The sequence below is a fragment of the Diospyros lotus genome, chromosome 2 (genome assembly GCF_014633365.1).
Source record: "Diospyros lotus cultivar Yz01 chromosome 2, ASM1463336v1, whole genome shotgun sequence".
Taxonomy (NCBI): domain Eukaryota; kingdom Viridiplantae; phylum Streptophyta; class Magnoliopsida; order Ericales; family Ebenaceae; genus Diospyros; species Diospyros lotus.
This window is the reverse complement of record NC_068339.1, coordinates 18,267,027-18,290,182: the sequence shown is the minus strand read 5'-3', so window position 1 is coordinate 18,290,182 and position 23,156 is coordinate 18,267,027. Positions and strand designations below refer to the sequence as shown.

The 23,156-nt window shown below is 35.3% G+C and overlaps 2 protein-coding genes across 3 annotated transcripts in view; both read right to left on the bottom strand.

Annotated features, from left to right (window-relative positions):
- LOC127795741 (phospholipase A1-IIgamma-like) overlaps positions 1-20,342 on the bottom strand; it is a 46,384-nt gene extending 26,042 nt beyond the window's left edge. The window contains exons 1-2 of one of the 2 annotated variants that reach the window (XR_008021853.1): positions 19,724-20,342; positions 18,795-19,469 (exon numbers count right to left, since the gene is read on the bottom strand). Coding sequence is in view for 1 of the 2 variants with exons in the window: in XM_052327613.1 (XP_052183573.1) it covers positions 18,882-19,469; positions 19,724-20,290 (1,155 nt within the window). In the remaining variant the exon portion in view is untranslated. Of the gene's footprint in view, positions 1-18,687; positions 19,470-19,723 lie in introns of those variants that run through there. The other variant, XM_052327613.1, reaches the window with a different exon arrangement.
- LOC127795742 (phospholipase A1-IIgamma-like) lies at positions 3,169-22,692 on the bottom strand. The gene is made up of 3 exons (XM_052327614.1): positions 22,168-22,692; positions 4,163-4,240; positions 3,169-3,912 (listed from the first exon to the last, which is right to left on the bottom strand). Exons 1-3 carry the CDS (start codon positions 22,654-22,656, stop codon positions 3,325-3,327), a joined length of 1,155 nt encoding a protein of 384 aa, XP_052183574.1. The 5' UTR covers positions 22,657-22,692; the 3' UTR covers positions 3,169-3,324.
- Positions 22,693-23,156: the final 464 nt, after the last annotated feature.

Below are 23,156 nucleotides of genomic sequence, written 5' to 3'. Positions count from 1 at the left end.
ATTAATTAGAAATACATTTTTATTGATAATTACTTAAATCCAGGCTCAAAAATTAAGACATGACCCAACAAAAGTAGGAATGTTTTACTTGACATAAAAAAGAATGATGGATCATTAATGGTTGATTCGACGTCACCGGAAATTGTGGTAAGCATTTCAATTAATTTTAAAGTTTATGTTTTTGTTCTTGATCATAAAAATAATTATGATCTCATTATCAACATTAATTTATAGAGCGGTGGGTTTTTTTTTTCTAAATTGTCACGTGGAATTTATAGTCAAAGAATCTATACCAATTGTCATTGTTCACATTTTAACAATATTTCACACACTTTTATTAATCAAAACTGTTATCACTAATGGTTTTTAATTTTTTTCAAAAATAATATCACTAATATCAATAAAGCCTATATACATACATGTGGTGGTGAATGAGGTTGTCTTTAATTACAATGGTTTTGGAGAGCATGCATTTTTGTTTTGATAAAAAGGCTACAAGTTGTTTATTATAAAAAATATAGAGATACAAAACCAAACTAGAAATGTAGAGAATAGAAACCTAAAAACAACAGGCAACAAGAAAACATAATCAAGAGAAATCTAAAATATAGAGAATAGAAAATCTACACGTCTTCAAGAAAAATATATATGACAAGCCCACTAACAACAGATTAAGGTTGTCCTTAACTTACGTTAACCCCTTCCACATATAAAGAGACAGCATCAAGATGTTTTTGGGCTTTTGTAATAAGACCAACATATATAGATATTAAGTTTACTAATTAAAATTTTTGCTTCAACACTGGCCTTTGGTTTGGCTCCAATGACGGAATTAGTTGGCCATTGTTTCTTACCCATTTTATCTGGTAAAACAATGATAACTCTAAAAGTAAGCAACAATATGAATAGTTCTAATGTTTCACACAATTAAATTCCACAATTACACAACCATGCATGTTGCAGGAGTAAAAACAATATTATGGATCAAAATTGAAGTTTTTCCTTGCAAGGCCCAATCCAAGAAGGTAAAAACCAACTAGAAATGTTCTCATATTACATTCATCCATGAGCATTAGAGAAAAATAGAGGGAACTAATAACTCTATTAATTCTATTTAGATATGAATTTTGTCTCACTCTAACTTCTCAAACATAACTGTTCAGTTGTGGAAAATGATTATTTTCTAATATTGTTTAAATGCAATATATAACAATTATTTGTACAACATTTTCTTACAGAAAAATATTCAAACTATAGCAGCCCAAAGAGCTAAGGAGCAGCATTCTAAACCCGTTGATGAAAATCATATTTTCCTTGAAGTGATGGGAAAAGATATGGTTTCGACCCCACACCTTCTTCAGTTGTTGGCAAGCTTCCTTCTAAATTACAAATGGCTTTAACAATTGAAACACTAAGACAAAAAAATAAAGAGTTGAAAGAAAAACTAAGCACAGTAGAGGAAACACAAGTAGAAACTCTTAGCTTGCTAAAAAACTTTATGAAAGAGGTTGTATTAGAAAGGGTTAGTAATGAATAATGATGCTTGGCTGATATGACATCTTTTGGTTGATAAATAATGTTCAACATATTCCATATTTTGTTGGTTTATTGATTTTGTAAAGTGATATTTTGAATTATAGCTTTTGATTGTTGATAATGAGTGTATATATATATATATATATGTTTCCCTTTTGAGTTGTTGATGATCGTATAGCAATATTTTTCATATATTGTGATAGTTTGTAGCATTTTGTAAAGTTGGTGTTTGTAAATTTGTAAAATAAGTGTACATGGTACATGTTGTAGGCTAAATAATGTGAAATTGTAAACCGCTTTTAGTGACGATCAACATAAATTGTCACCAAAAAAAAAAAAAAAAAATCTTTTAGCGACAGCCAAACATTTTGTCACAAAAATATAGCATTTGTTAAGGCCAGACTTGCCACTAAAATCTACACTTTTAATGATGGCAAAACATTTTGTCACAAAAATATAGCATTTGTGAAAGCCAAAATTGTTGCTTTAGCTTTTAGTGACAGGTGGATCATGTTGTCACAAATAATTTCATTTGTGATAGCCATTGCAGTCACTAAGAGAAAGGCTTCAGTGATGGCCAAGACTGGTCGTCACTAAAATAAAAGTTTAGTGATAACAATTTAGTGAGAGTCATCTCTTGTTATCACTGATAATCTAAAATAATAGTGACAACCATATTGTGTTTGTAACTAAAAGTGACATTTTTAGTGACGACCACCTTTAATCTTCACTAATATGGATACTTTAGTGACAACGGAAAACTGCCACAAAAAATCTTTTTTAGTGACGACCACATATGACTGTCGCTAATGGGTTAACTGTAGTGACGACTAGCTTTATTGTCACTAATTACATTAATGACGAGGGCATTAGTATCGACTTGTGATGGTTTTTCTAGCCATCACTAATACTTTTAGCGACAACTTTTTGGGCTTTTAGTGACGACTCTGGCCTCTACTAAAAATCTTAATTCTTGTAGTGTAGATTTAGAGTTTTAATGGGAGAATTGGACACTTTTAGAAGGTTTTTAGCACTAGTATGTAGCATATGTTTCTTGCTTTACCACCCTTTTCATTTGACCCAAAGAACTTTTACGACTACTTACGAAGAATTAATTAGCCTATTCATATCAAAGAGTGCAATGACCTCTCATGGTCATTTATAGCCACACTTTAGGTCTTTAAAGCTAGCTTGAATAGCCCCTTCTCATGAATTTTGATCCATGTGTTTGGATTAGTTCGTCCATTTGGCCACTAAGGTTAGTGAATGGAATTGTTGAATTGCTTTGTTGGGACAATTCTACCTATCTTTGAGATGCTTGATTTTCACATATTTTGCTATTGGACAATTGCCTTCAATAATAGCGGTTGTCTAAAGTATATTCTTATTTTCCTTTAATTGTGATTGACCTTTTGTATTCGAATATTATGGTTTGCAGCGCCTTAGATCCTTAATTATTTTGTAATGCCTTTGGCTAGGTCCATTTCTAATTATTTTGCTAGGCCAAAACAGCAAAAAAAAAAGACAAATTTTTAATTTTTGCCATGTATAATACAAAATTCAATAAAAAAAACAACACAAGAAGCTCAAGAAGTCAAAATTGACAACAATTAGTACTAAACAAAGATCAAAGGTCATTAAACAAATGAATCAATTAAATTAAAGAATTTAGTAATTTACCCCAACTTAATGGATGAATTAAACCTATCATAAACAAAACATATATATACTTAAAAGTGAATCAAATGGAAACAAAGCTCTAGAATCTTTTTAACCGTATGACAGTATTTAGAAATCATCATCTGGCTCATGGTCTATAAACTTCCAAGAGCCATCCATTTGCTGAACCATGCCATCGTTCTTCACGTGCCACCATGAGCTAGGCACATGATATTTGTCCTTCAAAGCATCTAGTGATTTGTTAACCAGGGCATAATCGCGCTTAATCTCTGAGTTGAACCCTCCTTTTGATCCTTTTGTACCTGCAACGCCATGCATATAAGCCTCCAAGTTGTGCCAAGTCACTAGATTTCCTGGCCTCTTCAAATATTTTGACTTGGTAGTATCAATCTTTAGTTCTTGCCCCACCTTTGAGTAACCAATCGACGGATACTTTGGAACAATATCTAACGCATTACTGATACGCAGAACTCGAAGATCCTTCAACCCAGAGAAAAGCTCTTTGAAGCCTGAATCCCCAACTCGAGGACTTGCAAACACGAAGGCGGTTATGGGAAAATCCTTGTTCAATCCGTTAGCAGTTATGTCAGCTGCATTTAGGGTTGCAACTGCTGCTCCCAAGCTGTGGCCCACTACGGTTATGCTTATCTCTTCATTCTTGTATTCTTCTACTAGTCTTCTAACTTCACCAAGGACCTGAAACAATATTTTACGAGAAACCAAACTATTAGCCCAATTGTGGCTGCTAGACAAATTATCTTCTATTATGCTACGATAATTTATGCTTTTATGTGTACGTATATAAGAATGTGGGTACATTAACTTTAAGTTCATATTCCTTAAAAATTATATTTAAATATGTTAATTTCTCATATTCCCTCAACTTAAAATCGGTGCACCGGACATGACTATAAATTCATATGTAAATAGGCTTGAAAGCAATTACCTGCTCTCTGGCACTAGTCTTGTTAAACTTTGAATTTGGGTCACTTGAAGTGTAGATAGAGTGCCATCCTTGATGCACCTTAGGGTCATGTTCCTTTCCAAGAATTTCTGAAGCCGAGACTGGAAGAAATTCAAAATCATTAACCCATTCCAGAATCTCGATTGTTCCTCTCCAAGCAATCACAATATCTCTCCTCCCCAAAGCAGCCTTCCCTGCATCTGTGGCCACTGCAACATACCCCATCCAGTTGGAATCTTTCCATGCACCAAAAACTGGAGTTTTTGCCATTGCATAAAAATATTTGGTCACAGTGTACTTGAAGGGATTCCCTTGCTCTAGGCCGACTCTGGCAAAGAGGTTCTTTCTTGCGTATCGGTAGCTTCCTTGGAATTTGGAGTCGTCTGAGGAGATGAAATTGTCGTAAGTAGCTTGTGCCATCTCTCCGTAGTGGATTATGTATCGTCGGAGATCATTGTCTAGATCATCCAAGAGGCCGTTCCAGTTATCTTCACCGCTAAGAAGCCTCCATCTTTTGGCAATACCGCTGCTGCTGCTAACGCCATTCATCTTTCTTTTTATAGTATATTGTTTGCTTTCTGAGAAAATGAATGTAGAATTTTGAACGAACTTGAATGTACATACATGGTGGGTTGGGTGGGTAGCATGGTTCTTATACTGAACTGGAGTTGTGCAGTGTTGACCTCTTAATTTGACCGTCTCCCGCCTTCCACTGAATTTCTGGACGGCAATTTACTATGGTTTCGTAGAAATTGCACAGTGTTGGAGCTTTATTAATTAATCTTTGAATATTCTTCTTTGGGGAAACTTCAAATGCAGAATTTTCTGCCTTGTTGGGGATGCCAACAGAAATTCTTTGGCTGTTATTTGTTGAAAACAATGTGGATAAGGGAATTCTCAGCATCATTGGCAGAGTGTTGATTTTAGTTTGGTTGTGTAGTGTTGACATTGTCCACTGTATTTCTTCTACATTCAATCTTTCCAGTGGATGGATAGAATGGTAGGTTTGACGTTGTCCGCAGGTCAACTTCCACTATTTTTATTTTGAGTCCTTCAAATGAAATAGGCTTGACGTGGTCTTCAACACATCACAAGTGACCTTCTTGTCTATTTATGTTTTAAGTCTTTTTGTTAAAGCTTCCGTAACTTGGACTGTAAACAATTTCAAAAAATTAAAAAAATCATAAAAATAAAAATAGGTTATATAAACAGTCTTTTTACAAAATTTTCATTCTTATAATTAGGGTAAGCCAAATATATATATATATATATAACTTAGATAAACCATGCATATAGGTTGAGCTCATATATTAGAATGTCAAGAATTAACTACATCACATAACAACTCAAATCCCCTCTTAGCAAGTCTTGATAAATAAAAATAAAATAAATAGAAATTGGCTAGTTGTTGAGAGGGTATTGGTTGCTACGTAATGTGGCCAACTTTTGAATGGAAATATTTATACACTCCGTCTATTTAATATAATATTTATCCTTTTTAAATAAATATAATAATTACTATTAGTACAAAAACGTCATAAAATTAAAAGTCACGTGTAATGAATATTATTTTTTATGTATGTGTACAGAGTTTTGATATAAAAACTTCTAAGTTTCTTATATTTGATAAAAAATAAAAAAATAAAATAAAATTAATCACCATTACACCTTCTAGATGATTTTTTATCTTTAAAAAAAATCTCAATTCATATAGCTATATATTATGAACAAAAATAGACCACAATATTTAGTTTAAGAATTTATCTTTATTTAAAAGAAAACAAAGATTATTCCATTTGAATGCATGAATCTTAGTTGCCTAGAAGCCACATGCAATGAACATGTGTTGATTAACCCTTGCCCTCCCAGATTGGAATATATTAATAGCACAACAAACACTTGGACAACAAATTATCCTTTATTTTTTAGGCATTTTGCCTCTAAAGACATTTATTTACAAGAAAAAGTTATTTGTCATTAAAGATAATTAGAGGCATTTAGTAAATTAGTTTGCCTCTAAAATAGTATTATCTGGTGGGTGAAGTAACTAAAGTTCATAAAATTTTAAGTCCAAATCTTTTGCAACCAATCAACCAAATCAGGAGTTAATTGTCAAAATTAAAATATTTGGATTAAATTGTAAAAATGCTATAAAGTTCGACTTTTTACTGCTGTTAGCACTTAAATATATTAAAAGGTAGGCATTTTAATATTTCTATAAAATGTTATGCATTTAAACTAATATATATAATTATGAATAATTATAAAAAGTAAATATATATGATGATTTTGGAATCGGTCCCCAATTCAATTTGTAAGACTTTTGCAAGACTTAGAACTTGTTACGAACTGATTTAAGTTCATGCTTCTTGCACACATGAAACAACAATGACTATTCCAAGGGCCAACTAAGATGATGCCCCTTCGATGTTTAAGTCAATAAGGATACTAGAGATAGCTTAGAGAAGTTTTAGAATAGTATATAATATCGTACGTTTGACACATCCCTCAAGGTTTTTTTATACTTTTTGGGTTGAATTTCGTGATAAATCAGAAGGATAATTAGTAGGCCCCGCTCATATCGCAAAGATTGGTTGATTCTTCTTGATTTTGTGAGTTTGAGAGTGATTTGGATTGAGATTAATGGATAAAGGTGGGATATCATGTCCCAAGTTCATGGAAGTTAGGACACGACACCAAAAAGGCTTAGAATGTCTATCCTACAATTCTCCTAGCTAGATTTGGATTTATCAACTTCTAAAATTGTAGGATTTGTCTCGTGGTGAGAGTTTATCCTATGATAATTGCCTCTAAATAGGGCTTATTCAATAGGTGCTTTAAGAACTTTTACTTGAATTGTGCTTTTACGAGGATTATACCTATCTCAACTTGGAGATTATTTTGGAGGTCATCTTCTATCTATATTGTCTCATGGTTATGTAATTTAGAAAATATAGTTTTAATTAACAAAATTAAGTTTATTTCTATCCCTAAAATTAAATCATGTGGTTTTACTCCTTGCTTTTGGAGAGATTTTTTGCTTGCAAATATAATTTTCTTTTACCAGCCAAGAAATATAATTTCGTTACTTGAATTAAACAAGGGGTACATGAGTCATAGCGAAATACAGATAGACAAAAAACAAACAACATTTTCTTTTTATTTTTCTAAAAAGTTTAAGCCTTAGGGATTAAGGCACTAAACCCTAAACTCCTTTCAACAAACAAACAACATAAAAAGCCCAAAAATTGGACTAAAAACACAAGGAAAAAAAAAACAAAAAGTTGAGGAAAGACTACACAGCATGAAGACACAAACAAACACTGAATACATAAAAGTTATGTTTAAGATTGACTGCAATTGTATAACATGGAGTAATTAGCAGATGAAAAACTAAGTTTGCGTTCTCTTTGCTATTTTCAAGTCATTTTTAGTTTTTAGTTTTCTAAAATAATGAAAACGCATTCTCTTTGCTATTTTTAAAAATGCATTTTTGAAAATAAAAAAAAATCGTAAAAAAAACTCAAAATAACAAAAAGTTGTTTTGAGTGTTTTCATCCAAAACAAACTCTAAACTCAAAATATATCTATTTATTTATTTATTCATATTTTATTATTGTAATGGAAAAAAATATTACAAAATTCATTAACTTTAAAATGTATATATTTTTTTAATAATATATTAACATTAAATATTTATAATTTACTTAATAATCAAATTTATTGAATAAAATATCATTAAAAAAATATTTTCAAAATTTCAAAGAGAACGCATTTTCTAATTTTCTGTTTTGAAAAATAGTTTTTCAAAATGACAAAGAGAACGCATTTTCAATTTTCTAAAAACAGATTATCAAAACAGAAAACTGAAAATGAATTCAAAACTCAAAATTAAAAATTAAAAAACAAAGAGAACGCAGCCTAATTGTTTAAGATTGATTGCAATTGTATCCCAATTTTCAATTTAGTTATGTTTTGAGAATTACTTCAATTTATGTTTAATACTTTAAGATTGATTGCAATTGTATCTCAATTTGCTTTAGTATGTGTCTCTATTAACGTGACGAGATGAATTGGCACGCTATGTAATGTGTCTTAATGCTAACTCATCAAGACAGCCCGTTCAAAACTCTAAAATGGTGACATTTGGAACTTAAAATCAACCCAAACTAAACCACGTATTAGGATTAAATCAATTTTTTGAACAATGAAACTTGGAAGTTGTCTCAAAGGGATCTTCGAGAACTGGCGGCACTCTGCCGACCGATGAAAATGATGATGGAGTATCTTTGGGGAACATGAAGTTGCCTCTGACACCGATCTTCTGAGATTTGAGAGCTTGCTCTTTCAAGTACCTTTTTTAAATTACATTTTTTGAGCTGAGCATTTTCTTTTGAGACAAGATGGTACCTTCTTTAAATTACATTTTTTAATCCTTCTTCCTTGTTTTTGCCAACATATCTTTTTCATTTTGAGGCAAGATGGTTTCATTTTATGGTGTCTTGTATCCTTTATCTACAATTTTCCAAGTATGTTGCAAGCCAAACAATGCCTTCATGTGGAGACACCAATTATCATAGTTCTCTTTGGTAAGGAAAAAAGCATTGTTTTCCATCTCTACAATCAACAGAACAAGGCTCTGATACCACTTTATACTTTATTGGAAGAGAAAGAGTATATGGAAGAGGTAAAATTTTCCATTCAATATCAATCCAAACTCCAAGTTAATCCCATTCATGTAACTACATGCGTCTCTTTAGTCTCCAAACTAACCCCATTAATGTATTAACCCAAACATGAATCACACTTAATATTAATTGATACATGTACAACTAAAACAAAGAACATTAACTCAACCATTTGACTTTTACAAGAAAAAGACCGATGCGCATGGACATGTTGAAATTTACAAAATTATCAATTTAGACAAAGGTCTCTTAGGCAGCAAGATCTAGGGAAAACCCAAGCTTTGGTTTGAATTGAAGCGTGGCGAGTGACGGTGATCTAGTAAAGAAGGTGCATGATCTTGAATCTCCAACTATGGCTTGGTAGTAACCAGATTTTTCATTTGTGGTGGCACTATTTTTCTCTGGCTAGATGCTTGTCATCATGTCTATCATCCTTACTAGCATCGCTCCACCCTCTTTGTTGTGATTACTTCATGTCTTTGTTAGTGAGAGAGACTTCCATTATCCCTTGCAAATCACCATCTTTGGTTCTCGTGTCACCACTAATACCTATGCGACACCACCTCATTTATCACTACTTGGTTGCCTCCACCACTATGGCTAGTATCACAAGACTAGCCTTGGATTCCGACTGTCAACCTTGTGATGGCTCTAAATTTGCCTACTTAGATCAGCCAACAATCATTCGGGGTTAATACATAAAATAGACGAAAGCACACACAAAGAATACAGGAAAAATCCTAACATTTTATTCAATTCGAGAATACAAAGGAAAATGGCTCGGGGTAAGCTCTCTCTAAAAGCTACCAAAATCACCCACAAAGCCACATATATAGGCTACAAAAAATACAAGCGGTTATGCCTCGACGCTACTAAACCATAGGGCTGCATGCATCACGTGCAGTAACTGTCTGTGGGTCACATGGCTAGCCTGGTTGACATTTATAGCAACTGCCTCGGCCCCCTACGCACGCATGGCCACGCGTGGCCCTCGTGGGCGTGTCTTGCGCTAACATGCTCCACATATATTGCTGAAGTGCGCGGGCCACACCCACTTGTTGTTGTACGTAACCATTCTTGCCTGTTAGCCTTACCTCCCGCCAAGGCACGCGGATTGCCCCCGTGTCCTTCACATCCAGGCCAGCTTAATCAACGCGCCAGTGTGTCAGCATCTCTCATCCTGTGTGGCTACCTCGTGGCATCCGCCCCACACAATCAAGTTCAGCCCCATCCATATATGAGCCATGTCATGCCAACCGTTACCTTGCGTGCAGACGCCTCAGCCATCGAGGTCCATTCTCCGGCACACTGTTGCATTTCCTTACATGCTTGCTGCCACCTTGGCACGACAACCTTGTGCCATCCAACACTTGAGCCTGCCATCCACTCATAACCCGCCATGACACGCCACCCTCATGCCACAATGCTTCACCAAAGCCGAGCAACTTTCGATTAGCTTACCAGAGACATTACAAACCATCCCCACCAGAAGGTTCTGACGCCCTCATTGGAAGTAAAGACAAATACTGCTGTATGATGTCTTCAAACTGCAACAAGATTGTATCCCTCTCCCAACTTTCTTCCCTCACTAGAGTTCCCTTCCATCTTATTAAGTACTGCACACGCTTGTTCTTTTTGCTTGGCCCCAATGTGCGATGGTCTAGGATTGCCTCAATCTCTCGATCATGATGCACCCGGATAGTTGGAGGGGCCCTTTTGGCCTACACCCGACTAGGAGTGTTGTCCTCATAATAAGGTTTCAGAAAACTCACATGGAAAGTTGGATGTATTTTTAGCCTCTCAAGTAGTAGTAATTTATACGTCACAACACCAACTCGCTGCACCACCTCAAAGAGGCCATCATACCTTGGAATCAACCCACGATGCACCTTGTTATTAGTGATTTTCTTCCAAATCTAGGGAGCAAGTTTCAGCCATACCTTATCCCCCAAAGAAAACTCCAAGGGCTATCTCCCTTGATCCGCATAATTCTTCATGCGACGGGCAACTTTGTTCAAGCTGTCTTGTGTTTTCTCAAGCATGTCCTGCCTCTCATTGGCAAACTGATATGCAGTTGGACATCGACTCGCTGCATCTGTTCTGGCCACTTCATGTGGTGTTAAGGGTTGTTGGCCCATTGCCAACTCAAACGGACTCCGACCCGTAACAAAAGACTTATGCAAGTTATAGCAGAATTGAGAAACATCTAGAATGAAAGTAAAGCATGATCGCTACAGGGTAAACAACGTAGTTCAAAAATTTTTGAACTTACCCCGATCCCGGCGATTGGATCAACGTCAAAATCAAATCATTCACAAACAAATAAATAAATCTAACCTTTAGATTATCGAGTCGTTCGCGGATTCGAGCCGTCCAAGCGTTCGGCCTCTAACTCGTGATACGCGGCACGCGTCCGTTGGCAAGGAGAGCGGACGGCTTGTGTATAGACGATAAAAGAACACCCACGTTTCAAATCGATGCCAAAAAGAAACAGGAAGAGTGAACGGCAATACGTTTTTCAACTCTTGAAAAACGACACCAAAAATCACTTCAATTATGGGCAACCTATAAAAGGATATTTATAGTGAAATATCCTAGGGTTTCTAAAACCCTGATAGATTGGGGTAGCCCATTAATTCTAATTTAATTAGAATATTAAGTGGGCTTATTCTAGTCCAACTAGAAATATAATTAAATGGCCAAAATCCTTTTATAGGTTTAAATAAAATATTTTGATCCAAATCTAATTCAAGCTCAAATATAATAGTTAATATTTAGCCCAAATCTAATTTGATCCAAATATAATATTTAATATTTGACCCAAATCTAATTTAGTCCAAATATAATATTTATTTTAATATTTGGCCCAAATCCAGTTTAGTCCAAATATAATATTTAATTTAATATTTGGCCCAAATCTAATTTAGTCCAAATATTAACTTTAAGTCCAAAAATATTTTATTTCCTATTTGCCACTCCAACAAATAGAAAATTATTAAATTAGAAACTCTTTTCTAATTTAATCAATTGTCATTTTAGGAAACTCTTTCCATTATGATGACTCCTCGTCATATCAACATTATTACGTCTATTTGTTCTTTTTCCGTGAGAACCTACGACAACATAACTTCTTACCGAAGTGTCCCACTTAACCATACGTCCACTCTCCTGGTTTAAGCCAGGGACTGTGCCTATTGCGTATGACTCATTAGGCTTTCGAATATGTTGGCAATGTGTCGGTACGAACACATAAGACAAGATTGGCCTCTAGCAAGGCATCATGCCTACCCAATTATTCAGAAGGATTCATAATCCGCAAATAACCTTTCACGAGCATGGTTATCGTGTAATTCGATCCTCTCGTCAATGTATCTTATGTGATCTCAAGTATGGTGATGTGTTGCTTGATAATGATCACATGATTTTTCTTCGGTCTTCTGGATATCTTCACTTAATAGAAAGTAAATCAATAACTCCTTATTGATCTCTTTTACCATGGCCATGGATTTAAAGTGAATATCCACCAAAGGCGCCTTAGATACATCATCCTCTATCAAGGGATAGACGAGTCTCATCTTGGTTATACACTTATCTCCATAAGCCTCATGATATACCCAACGATCGCCCACGTGCAACCTTTATCTAGGCCCATCGAAACGATGTCAAAACATACCGGTCTTCTTATGAGATGACCATGACAACCTCAGGTCCAAGGATTAGTTACACCCATCTCGTTTGAGAATACCATCAACATATAACCAAAATGGATTCTCATGGCAAGTCATGTCCAGTGACACGTTCTCCAACATTGGTCACCTATGTACTTGTCTAGGCATCCCCATGCCTATGGGTGTGAGACCCCATTGCTATCATATAGCAAAAACATAGCACATACAAGTCTTACCGCAATTGTCAATGTCCATTCTTGACATTACTACGACTTGGGACGTTTAATGATGTCTAGAAACTGTGATGCATCATCTCACATCTTCATAGATTATTCACAGTATACATCATATAGACTTCTATCTAGTTTCATTTGGTTATTACAATAATAACAAGAAACTAATAGAATGACTTCTTGTGAATTTGAACAACTCTTTATTCAAATAATAAACATGATTTCAATTGTCAGTGTACAATATGCCCAATCTGATTGGGTCTAGAGCACCTACACTAACATAGAAGACTCACCCAATTTCTCTGACTTGTTGTCACATAATGTCTGAAATACTCTTCCAACAACGCGTTCACCCTCTCTGTCTATCCATCAGTTTGAGGATGGTTTGTTGTCCAGAATTTCAACTTCGAGCCCATCATGTTGAACAACAAAGTCCAAAACCTGCCTGTAAGTCTTGCATCTCGGTCACTGACCACATCTTCTGGCAACGCAAAATACTTGACCACATGCTTGAAGAAAGGCCCAACAATGATCTCGGTCTTGCATGCTTTTTGTGTAGCCACAAACACTGCATACTTAGAAAATCAATAAACCACCACCATAACATATCCTTCCCATCCACCTAGGAAAACCTGTTATGAAGTCCATCGAAACCAACACCCACGGTCGTTCAGGGACTGGAAGAGGTTACAACAAGCCTGCTTCTCTTCTTCTCTCAACTTTATCCTGTTGGCGCACCAACTAGGTCCTGACATAGGCCTCTATGTCATCATCCATCTGGGGGCAATAATAGTTGCATGCAAGCAAAGCCTTCATCCTTGCTATTCTCGAGTGGCCCGCCATGTCATGTCATGGGTCTCACTAATCACCAACTGTTGCAAGCCTGTGCCACAAGGCACATACAATCGACCCCCTTTCACATGCAACAGGTCATTGCTAAGCTAATAATGTCGCACCGTGCCCTCAACCACCTGCTGCACCAACTTTTGATACTGACTGTCAGCCTTTGCCTGATCCTGAACCCAGTCTAAGAATAGAGTATTAAAGTTACTGATTGCTACCACAACCACTTGCACATGCTTCCTACTCAAAGCATCAGCTACCCGATTATTGGTCCTTGCGCCTTATGCTGCCACACAAATACAAGCGATTATGCCTCATAATCGTCACTATTAAACCATAAGGCCCCATGCATCATGTGTAGTAACCGTCTATGGGTCGCACGGCTTGTCTGGATGACACCTATCGCAACTGCCTCGGCCCCCTATGCATGCATGGCTACGCATGGCCCTCGTGGGCGCGTCTTGAGTGGACGTGCTCTACATATTGCAGGCTACGGGAATGCACTAGCCACACTCACTTGTTGCTGCAACCACTCCCGCCTGTTGGCCTTGCCTCCTACCAAGGCACGCGGATTGCCCCCGTGTCCCTCACATCTCGGCCAGCTCAACCCGCTAGCATGCCCGCATCTCTCGGCCTGTGTTGCTGCCCCTTGGCATCTGCCCCAAACAATCAGGTCTAGCCCAATCCGTGCCCCCAGTCATGCCAACCGTTTCCTTGCATGTGAGCGCCTAAGCCATCGAGGCCCATTCCCTCGCACACTACTGCATTTCCTCACATACTTGTTGCCACCTTAGCACGACAGCCCTATGCCATCCAACACTTGATCTTGCCATCCGCCCATAACCCGCCATGACATACCACCCTCGTACCACAATGCTTCAGTAGAGCCGGGCAACTTTAGATGAGCTTGCCAAAGACATTATAGCTGGAGACTACCAGACATGGAGTCTTTTTTAACTAAATCTAATGATTTTGACCAAATGTGGTTTAGAGTACATAAGCAAGTTGTTGTGGCAAAGATACTTTACAAATTTGTAACGATATTGACAACTTGGCGATGAGGAGAAGCAATAAGTTATGGTAATAAGGAGTTAAACAAGCATCTTTGAAATTGGTTGTTTGTTAAAAAGGTAATTTTGTTGCTTAAAATAAATTGGTGTGTTAACATAAAAAAATCTATGTTAAAATCCTCGCCCAAAGTTAAAACTAAAAATTATGTGATCAAAGATCTTTCATAAATACATAAAATTTGGTGGACAATGAAGGTTTTGATTCAACTAGCTCCTTGGATTGGTCAACAAAAATTAGAAGCGTATCAAGACTTTCCTTCTTCCACAAAAACTTAGAATTTTTGTTTAGTGGATGACAACCAATTTTCTTCCCACAAGGACCAATTTAAATCACCAAAATTTCAGTTATATATCTATTCAAATTGCTCATTATGTGGTGAGATAGTAGAAATGGTTGAGCATTTGTTTTTGTATGGTGCTCGTTGATTTAAGAGGTTTGGCATGTAATTGGGTTTAGCCTTATGAACTTTGGTTCTAGAATTGGTTAGGAAGTTTAACGAGAATAGAACGTAAATTAGTTTGGTGTTATTTTTTACTTGTTGGCACTTATGGTCCATGCAAAATCGGTTATCTACTTGATGGTATGGTCGCGAATGTGTCATCTCTTGTTGAGTTTGCTAAAAGTTATCTAAGGGATTTTGAAAAGACAAATTGCATCACAATCATATATATATGTGTAACCAGCATGTTTGGGTTCCTTTTTCTCAATCATTGGCAACCACCTTTGTTTGGTGATTATAAGCTCAACTTTGATATGGGGTTATGTACGTGACCAAGAGGTCTACTAGTATGTAGCCCTTTGTTCATGATCATAGTGTTCTCTTAATTTGCAAGGAAGAAAACAGTCAGAGGGCATGGAGAAGTCCCCGTGCAATGACTCCCTTGCTTAAGTCAAACACTAAGAATACTGAAAACTTGAAAACAGTATCCATACTAGTATCCAAGATATGTTTTTTCTAGAATGAAAGTCTGCTTATTTATAGTAGAGTATGGAGTAATCTTAACTCCATCAAGATTAGGACTCCTATAAATAATGTTCATTTCTTATAGATGATTTTTATACTCTTGGAGGAATTTTCGAATGTCGAAGTTATCATGGTTTGTGCATTACATGGGGCCCCTCATTTGTTGGGAAATGGTTTGGTGGCCTCTAGCGTGACAATCTTGTGTCAGCAATCTCAGGCGCGATAGTCTTGTGTCGGTAGTCTCAAGCACGACAATCTCAGGTGCTGGAGATCAAGATGTTCTCAAGTGTGGGAGATTGTCAGTTGCGATCTCTCAGTTTTTAAAAAGACATCCCTCTGCCACTAGTTTAAATACTATACATATATATTTTTATACATTAATGAGAGTTCATGGTTATATAATATAAATATATTATATAATTGGACCTAACATCATGCACTAAAAAAAATCAAGCATTTAGTGATAGAAATATTTGTCGCTAAAGCTTCAAATTCAGTCGCTAAATAATTTAGTGACGGACAAAAATCCATTGCTAAAATTGGTGACGCTAAATTTTAGCAATGGAGCAATTTAGTGACGAAAGTTTTTTCACGTGGTGACGCTGGAATTATTTTCCAACGAGAGCTTTTTCATGCATTTCCCAGGGATTGAACCTTGGACCTCCAAACCTTACCCATGCAGGCGTGACCAGCTGATCTAAAAGACTCATTGGTTTATCAAGCGCATAAAATATTTTTATAGTATTTTTGTTTAAACTTTTCAGGATTACACTTGCACCCCCAAAATTTTCAAAATATTTCATCACCCATTTTGAATTTAATTTGTAGATTCATGTTTTATTAATTTTCAACTTAACAAGGGAATATTTTGTCACTAATTTTGAATTTAATTAAAATTTTTATAAATTCTACATTTAACTATGAAAAATTTCATTATCAAATCAGATTTTAAATTTAATATAAATATTTTACAAATCTCACATTATTTTTTTATAAATGTTTTGTTAAAGGTTATTTTCAGCAACATTACTAAGTTTCTGTGTAAACTCCTAAATTATATAGCGTAACATTAAAATAAGTGAAACGTATCACCTCAACATCGTGGATATTAAAAATTCTATCTGCATATTATTCAATTAAAAAGAAGAGTATCCTCTAAAGAACAATATATTACTCAAAATTATTTTTTAATTATTTAGCACTAAATTATTTTAATTTTAATTTTAATTTAACTCTTTAATTCTTTAATTTTTAATTATTTAGTTTTACTTCTAGCATCATACCTTTTAGTATGAATAATTATAATAAAAATATTTTTTTCATTATTTAGAGAGGGAATTATTCCATTGCTAAATAATTTTAATTTTTTTAATTATTTAGCTAAATATTTAATTTAGTTAATTTTTTTAATTATTTAGCGAGCTAAATAATTTTATTTTTATTTTTACTATTTTTATTAATAGCGACGAAATTATTTCGTGGCTAAATAATTTTAATTTAATTAATTTTTTTAATTATTTAGAGATGAAATTATTATGTCGTTAAATTTAGAAAAAGATTAAAAAATTAGCGATAAAAAAATTCCGTCACTAAAATGTATTTTTTTTGTAGTGATGGATTTGAAACCCATATCAAAGTTGGACATTTCACTCAATTCTCTTTCTTAATCCCTTTCCTACAACAATCCAAGACCATAGCTTTAACCTTCAACATTGTCTAATTTGAAAAGGCCAAATCTCTATTTGCCATGTTTTTACTCCTCATTTTTGTTGACTGCATGAATGACTATATATCAACTCTGCTTAATTATGTTTTCTCGTGACCATGAATATGATCTCTACATACAACCATAAGAATGATGAAGATTCGAAGAGAGAGATGAACTACCTCATTTTTTCTAATCTTAATAGGCCTTCGAATCCTAGGGTTCGTCTTAAATCATGGTGTTCCTCTCATTGAAGTTCAACTATCCACTATCTAAAATTTGTATCTACCAGATTCAGAGCTTTATGGGAGAATTGGATTTTTCTAGAAAGTTTTTTGCACTAGTAGCTAGGTAGCATATGTTTGTGTCTTTACAACCCTTTTCATTTGGCCCAAATAATTTTTTTTGCTGGTGAGTATCTCGGAATTGGCTATACCATAGTGAACTTTGGGTGACCAAAGCTAGCAGAATTGACGGCTCCTCTTCCCCTTAGGGTTGTGTTCTTCAGCTATTCTGGTGGCCTCCAACAAGCCAGTTTTCATTTTCCCGCTGAGTTAATCGACTTAGTACCTTGGATTTAACAGTGAAATCATTGTGCTTCTCCAATTGAAATTCAACTGTCAACTATCTAAAATTTGTATCTACGAGATTCAAAGTTTTAATGGGAGAATTGGACATTTTAAGAAGGTTTTTTGCACTAGTATGTAGCATATGTTTGTTGCTTTACTACCCCTTTCATTTGGCCCAAAGAACTTTTATGGCTACCTACGAAGCATTAGCCTATTCATATCAAAGAGTGCAATGACCTCTCATGGTCATTTATAGCCACACTTTGGGTCTTTAAAGCTAGCTTGAATAGCCCCTTCTCATGAATTTTGATCCGCGCATGTGTATTTGGATTAGTTAGTCCATTTGGCCACTAAGGTTAGTGAATGGAATAGTTGAATTGCTTTGTTGTTTCTATAATGGCTTTTGTCTAAAGTATATTCTTATTTGCCTTTAATTGTGATTGACTTTTTGTATTCAAGTATTATGGTTCGCAGCCCCTTAGATTCTTAATTATTTTGTAATGCCTTTGGCTAGGTCCATTTCTAGTTATTTTGCTAGGCCAAAAGAGAAAAAAAAAAAAAAAAAAAAGGACAAAATTTTAATTATTTTGGTTAGGTCCATTTCTAGTTACAAAATTCAATAAAAAAAAAAAAATAACACAAGAAGCTCAAGAAGTCAAAATTGACAACAATTAGTACTAAACATTGCTAGTTGAATGTGCTTGCTAATTCCAGTTTAAGGAGACTAAACATTGCCTAAAATATCCACGTTTCATAAGAAGGGATGTTTTATTAATTTCACAAAAAGAAATAAAGATCAAAGGTCATTAAACAAATGAATTAATTAAATTAAAGAATTTACTAATTTACCCCAACTTAATGGATGAATTAAACCTATCACAATTCACAAAACATATATATACTTAAAAGTGAATTAAATGGAAACAAAGCTATAGAATCTTTTTAACCGTATGACAGTGTTTAGAAATCATCATCTGGCTCATGGTCTATAAACTTCCAAGAGCCATCCATTTGCTGAACCATGCCATCGTTTTTCACGTGCCACCATGAGCTAGGCACATGATATTTGTCCTTCAAAGCATCTAGTGATTTGTTAACCAGGGCATAATCGCGATTAATCTCCGAGTTGAACCCTCCTTTTGATCCTTTTGTACCTGCAACGCCATGCATATAAGCCTCCAAGTTGTGCCAAGTCACTAGATTTCCTGGCCTCTTCAAATATTTTGACTTGGTAGTATCAATCTTTAGTTCTTGCCCCACCTTTGAGTAACCAATCGACGGATACTTTGGAACAATATCTAACGCATTACTGATACGCAGAACTCGAAGATCCTTCAACCCAGAGAAAAGCTCTTTGAAGCCTGAATCCCCAACTCGAGGACTTGCAAACACGAAGGCGGTTACGGGAAAATCCTTGTTCAATCCGTTAGCAACTATGTCAACTGCATTTAGGGTTGCAACTGCTGCTCCCAAGCTGTGGCCCACTACGGTTATGCTTATCTCTTCATTCTTGTATTCTTCCACTAGTCGTCTAACTTCACCAAGGACCTGAAACAATATTTTACGAGAAACCAAACTATTAGCCCAATTGTGGCTGCTAGACAAATTATCTTCTATTATGCTACGTTAATTTATGCTTTTATGTGTACGTATATAAGAATGTGGGTATAATAACTTTAAGTTCATATTCCTTAAAAATTATATTTAAATATGTTAATTTCTGATATTCCCTCAACTTAAAATCGGTGCACCGGACAAGCATGACTATAAATTCATATGTAAATAGGCTCGAAAGCAATTACCTGATCTCTGGCACTAGTCTTGTTAAACTTTGAATTTGGGTCACTTGAAGTGTAGATAGAGTGCCATCCTTGATGCACCTTAGGGTCATGTTCCTTTCCAAGAATTTCTGAAGCCGAGACTGGAAGAAATTCAAAATCATTAACCCATTCCAGAATCTCAATTGTTCCTCTCCAAGCAATCACAATATCTCTCCTCCCCAAAGCAGCCTTCCCTGCATCTGTGGCCACTGCAACATACCCCATACAGTTGGAATCTTTCCATGCACCAAAAACTGGAGTTTTTGCCATTGCATAAAAATATTTGGTCACAGTGTACTTGAAGGGATTCCCTTGCTCTAGGCCGACTCTGGCAAAGAGGTTCTTTCTTGCGTATCGGTAGCTTCCTTGGAATTTGGAGTCGTCTGAGGAGATGAAATTGTCGTAAGTAGCTTGTGCCATCTCTCCGTAGTGGATTATGTATCGTCGGAGATCATTGTCTAGATCATCTAAGAGGCCGTTCCAGTTATCTTCGCCGCTAAGAAGCCTCCATCTTTTGGCAATACCGCTGCTGCTGCTAACGCCATTCATCTTTCTTTTTATACTATATATATTGTTTGCTTTCTGTGAAAATGAATGTAGAAATTTGAACGAACTTGAATGTACATGGTGGGTTGGGTGGGTTGCATGGTTCTTATACTGAACTGGAGTTGTGCAGTGTTGACATTGTCCACTGAATTTCTTCTACATTCAATCTTTCCAGTGGATGGATAGAATGGTAGGTTTGACATTTTCCGCAGGTCAACTTCCAGTCTTCCACTACTTTTATTTTGAGTCCTTCAAATGAAATAGGCTTGACGTGGTCTTCAACACATCACAATTGACCTTCTTGTCTATTTATTTTTAAGCCTTTTTTGTTAAAGCTTCCGCAACTTGGACTGTAAACAATTTCAAAAAATTAAAAAATTCATAAAAATAAAAATAGGTTATATAAACAGTCTTTTTACAAAATTCTCATTCTTATAATTGCTTGGTGTGGCTGCTAGGAAACTGCAATTCTCATTCTTATAATTGGGGTAAGCCTAGTGACAAAATATATATATATATATATATATATATAAAACTTGGATAAACCATGCATATAGGTTGAGCTCATAAACTAGAATGTCAAGAATTAACTACATCATATATTAGAATATCGTATATTTGACTCATCTCTAAAAGTCTTTTTATACCTTTTGGGTTGAATCTCATGTTAAATATCTCAAAAGGAGAATTAGTCGGCTCCACCTATATCACAAAAGATTTGTTGATTTGGATTGAGATTAATGGATAAAGGCGGAATATCATGTCCCAAGTTCATGGAAGTTAGGACACATGACACCAAAAAAAAAAAGTTAGAATGTCTATCCTACAATTCTCCTAGCTAGACGTGAATTTATCTACTTCTGAAATTGTAGGGATTTGCCTCATGGTGAGGATTTATCCTATGATAATTGCCTATAAATGGGGCTTATTCAATAGGTGTTTTAAGACTTTTTATTTGAATTGTTGTTTTGTTAAGATTATTCCTATCTCAACTTGGAGATTACTTTTTGAGGCCATCTTCTATTTATCTAAAGCTTTTTTCGAGTTGCTTATCTTCGAATGTCTCAATAAATGTTATTTGTCTAGCATTCAGACTAATTCATTTAACTCATTTATTTATGAGAACTGTAAAAGTATAATTCGATTGGAATCTAAATTCTTGAGTTCTCTTAGTCATTCGAGATCAACTTATATATTGTTTGCTACCATAACTTTCAACGTATGTAGCCCAAATGATGTGGGCACTTATCTTAGGTGGATTTTCTTATTTTCTTAGACATTATCAATGTAAGTATATTAATTTCATGTGTAGTTGGAGAATAAAAAGAAAAAAAAAATGATTTAGATGAGGCAAAAATATTAACAACCTATATTTTGAGCAATAGAACTTATTGTCTTTAACAAAATTGACGAAAAGGAACAAAATTATTTTTGATAATGTGAATCTTAATGAGCTTGATCTATTTAGTAATGTAATTTACAAGGTCAAGGTGGCCACTTGGATTAAAGATTTAGAACCTTCCTTCCATTATGCCTTCAATCAAGTGGCATTTTCATCTATTACTCTTAATAAGTGCTTTGTCATTTAGGGGGCATTTAGTACGGGAAAAATTTTAAGATTTCTAAGAATATTAGGTTGAGAATCTATATTCCTATGTTTGGTACAACTTTTTTATAAAATAAATTCTAGAAAATAGGATTCCCGAGAATGATTTTTAAGCAACTTTTCCACAAAAAGATTTTCATGGGGGGTTCAAAATCCAAGTTTCCCACGAATTTGGGAATATTTTTAATAAAGAAAAAAACTAAAACACCCATTACCCTTTTATAACCCCATTTGGGTCACTTGAAGTGTAGATAGAGTGCCATCCTTGATGCACCTTAGGGTCATGTTCCTTTCCAAGAATTTCTGAAGCCGAGACTGGAAGAAATTCAAAATCATTAACCCATTCCAGAATCTCAATTGTTCCTCTCCAAGCAATCACAATATCTCTCCTCCCCAAAGCAGCTTTCCCTGCATCTGTGGCCACTGCAACATACCCCATCCAGTTGGAATCTTTCAATGCACCAAAAACTGGAGTTTTTGCCATTGCATAAAAATATTTGGTCACAATGTACTTGAAGGGATTCCCTTGCTCTAGGCCGACTCTGGCAAAGAGGTTCTTTCTTGCGTATCGGTAGCTTCCTTGGAATTTGGAGTCGTCCGAGGAGATGAAATTGTCGTAAGTAGCTTGTGCCATCTCTCCGTAGTGGATTATGTATCGTCGGAGATCATTGTCTAGATCATCTAAGAGGCCGTTCCAGTTATCTTCACCGCTAAGAAGCCTCCATCTTTTGGCAATACCGCTGCTGCTGCTAACGCCATTCATCTTTCTTTTTATACTATATTGTTTGCTTTCTGAGAAAATGAAAGTAGAAATTTGAACGAACTTGAATGTACATGGTGGGTTGGGTGGGTTGCATGGTTCTTGTGCAGTGTTGTGCAGTGTTGACATTGTCCACTGAATTTCTTCTACATTCAATCTTTCCAGTGGATGGATAGAATGGTAGGTTTGACATTTTCCTCAGGTCAACTTCCAGTCTTCCATTACTTTTATTTTGAGTCCTTCAAATGAAATAGGCTTGACGTGGTCTTCAACACATCACATTTGACCTTCTTGTCTATTTATTTTTAAGCCTTTTTGTTATAGCTTCCGCAACTTGGACTGTAAACAATTTGTTGAGATTAGATGAAAATATCTAAGGGTATTTACCTAATACGATTCAATTGAGGATTAAAGATACCAACAACAGAAGATTTGAAATCAAAACATATACAAACTAAAACGAAGAATAGAAACAAAAGACAATATAAGTAGACAATAATTTT

Excerpts from the sequence above, each read along its gene's own strand:
- LOC127795742 (XM_052327614.1), bottom strand. The coding sequence starts at position 22,656 with ATGAATGGCGTTAGCAGCAGCAGCGGTATTGCCAAAAGATGGAGGCTT. Across the intron at positions 4,241-22,167 it reads GAAAGGAACATGACCCTAAG|GTGCATCAAGGATGGCACTC; the intron begins GTGCATCAAGGA and ends CATGACCCTAAG. Across the intron at positions 3,913-4,162 it reads AGACTAGTGCCAGAGAGCAG|GTCCTTGGTGAAGTTAGAAG; the intron begins GTAATTGCTTTC and ends ATATTGTTTCAG.